We start from the raw sequence: 2,576 nt of genomic DNA on the forward strand, positions 1-2,576 counted from the left end.
AGAGGGATGACTGGTCTCCTCACGGGGATGAGGCTTCAACCATGTTGAGCCCTTCCCTAGTTCCGTGGGACATTGGCTGTCCCTTATATACCTATGCCTCCATCTTCATCATTATCCTGATTATTTGGCAAGTGAAAAGGAGTCACCATGGATTAAAGCTGGAACCTAGGAAGAGTGGCTGTCGGGTAGGGAAATACCCTGACCACTGCTGAACTGTTACTGCTCAGACAAGAAAATTGCAAACCCTCAGTTTCTCTCCTTAGCATCTCTGTCCCCAAGTTTTTTATATGAAACCTTCAGCTGCTCTTACATAGTCATTCACTTCTCAGATCCAGGTCCCCGCGAGGTCTCCCTGAAGCATACTCTACTTTGAAAGCAAGAGTATCGCCACCTGGCTTGGGGTTGAGACCAGAACATGTAAAGCGTCCCTTGCTGGAGCTCAGAAGGCCTCCCCATTAGGTCATTTCTCTGGTTGCTGGTTCTTTTGTAAGAAGAAGCCTTTGGCTGCTGGAGCCACTCACCTTTATTTGTCCCGCTCTTCTTCCTGTGTCGCCCCACAGAACTTCCCCTGGGTGTGGGGTGGAGGCGTGGGGTGTGGAAGAGCTTTGAAGGGAATCAGAGACAGAGCAGGAAAGTGTTGGGGTGAGAGGGTAGACGGGGAACTTGGAAATGGATCGTGGTGGTGGAGGCACCAGGGTAAGTGTCACTCATGCCACTGAGTTACACATGGAAATAGGGTGAAAATGGCCAACGTTCTGTTGTATCTGTTTCACCACAATCAAGGAAAAGAGAGAGGTGGACTGGGGAAAGGAAGAGTGTATAAATACAGGAAGATACACAGAAGGGGCTGAGAGGTGTTTATGGTGTTCAGCTCATTTGAATATTAAAAGAAAACGGTGTCCTAGCTTCACATTCTTCTTTGTCTTTAAGCGACGTCAGAGAGCCAGACACAGAGCTCGGGATGCAGCATCAAGAGGTAAGGTCCCAATATCTTGTTGTGCTTCCTCTCACTGTGGGCACTTTCTTTAACCCTTGGTGCCAGGAGCTAGATGCTCTCAACATGGAAGATCCGAGTCCATAAATTGACACCTTCTCACGGAAGCTTCTTTGGATGGGATATCAGAGCCTGGGAAGATTCCCAAATTCACTAGCTTGCTCCCCTGGGAATGAGAAACAAGAAGAGGGAAAAAGTCCTTAAGTGTGTTACTGACTAGTTTTTGATCTGTGAAAGCCGCTGAGTCTCTCAATACTCAGTGCTACCTCATTAACACTTGCTGGTAAAGTTCAGGTGAATCGAGTTCCGGGACAGCACATTGGGAATGTTGGAGTTGTACAAAGACATGCTCTAGAGCATAACTTGAGACTTTCAGCTTTCTCTCATTTAGAGTCAAAAGCATAATTACACAGCTTCCTGTAGGATGCCCTGACCCTCTCCCATCACACCTAACACTGTCTCCTGCTTTTGCAGCTAGGAGGGCTTCCCGGAAAGAAGCTGAGAAGCCATGGGAACTGCTCTCCGTCATGAAAAGGTGAGTTGTTCTTGGCTGTCTTCCAACTCGCAGCCTGGCCTGTGGTCACTTCCTACATGACCCAGGCAAGGATGAGAGCAGGAATAAGGCTGGTTCACTAGTTGAGAGCACAGCGAGGGCCAGGGGGATCCAACGTCCCAGAATAGAAGTCTCCCAATTCTGCTCTTGGTACTAGAGCCACGGTCATCCTAGAATCCAGGTCTGACTAGTATGTAATTCGTAAGCAACTCTACATGGGGTTGAACTCAGCAAAGTTATCCAGTTAAGACAATGGATTTTGTATACATGTCACTGTCACACTCTTTGCAGTCTTTTCAGGGATGACTCCTCTAAGTTTAGCTGGACCTTAAAAAACATTACCTCTTCTGGTCTGTCTTCAGGGAAGCAAGTCCCTGAGACATCCCTCAGACAGGAACCTGTCATAATATCCTGTTAAGATCTCCAGAGAACAGAACTGGTTTACAAAAGATACAGTGTACAGCACCAGGGACAGCCCACACCCCCCAGAACTCAGAGTTCCCACAAGAATCTTGTTTTACACGTGGAAACACTGAATAGCAGGCTTTGGTTCCTTAACCTCAAACAAGAATAACTCCAGGTTTAGCCTGGAGATGTTTCTGGTGTGGCCCATTCCACTAAGTACTCAACACCTTCATCTACCTCATTCCCTTCTCCTAGTTCAGCTTCTTAACTGAACCCCCTCCCGGTCCTCTAAGAGGGTCATACCCACCCACCAGTTGTCTTCGACTTTGTCCAGCAAGACCCAGTCCTTCAGCTCAGCCAGCCCCAACCTGCTGCGTGGCCCTTGCTTAGGGAGAAAGGCAAAGTGGTAGACTGCCAGGGGTGCCCAGGACCTACAGGCCTAGGAGAGCACAGGGCCAACCCCCCAGTCACATTCTTCCAAGGAGTCTGATGCCACTGCCTCAGTAACGGCCGCCATGTTTCCCTTCCCAGCCAGGGCTGGCTTCCTCAGGAGGGACATGTGCGGCGGCTCCTGTGTGCAGACCCCTGCTGCCACATCTGCAACGACATGGCTCTGGAGATTCA

The 2,576-nt window shown here is 49.2% G+C and overlaps 1 protein-coding gene across 1 annotated transcript in view; it reads left to right on the top strand.

The window, feature by feature from the left end:
* The first annotated feature begins 41 nt into the window (after positions 1 to 41).
* LOC122150566 (protein FAM205A-like) overlaps positions 42 to 2,576 on the top strand; it is a 6,302-nt gene continuing 3,767 nt past the window's right edge. The window contains exons 1-4 of the mRNA XM_042781809.1: positions 42 to 185; positions 931 to 976; positions 1,469 to 1,529; positions 2,484 to 2,576. Of these exons, the coding sequence (XP_042637743.1) occupies positions 42 to 185; positions 931 to 976; positions 1,469 to 1,529; positions 2,484 to 2,576 (344 nt within the window). The remainder of the gene's footprint in view (positions 186 to 930; positions 977 to 1,468; positions 1,530 to 2,483) is intronic.

The sequence above is a fragment of the Orycteropus afer genome, unplaced genomic scaffold, assembly GCF_000298275.1.
Source record: "Orycteropus afer afer isolate SDZICR_OR568_19922 unplaced genomic scaffold, OryAfe1.0 scaffold00174, whole genome shotgun sequence".
NCBI classification, from domain to species: Eukaryota; Metazoa; Chordata; class Mammalia; order Tubulidentata; family Orycteropodidae; genus Orycteropus; species Orycteropus afer.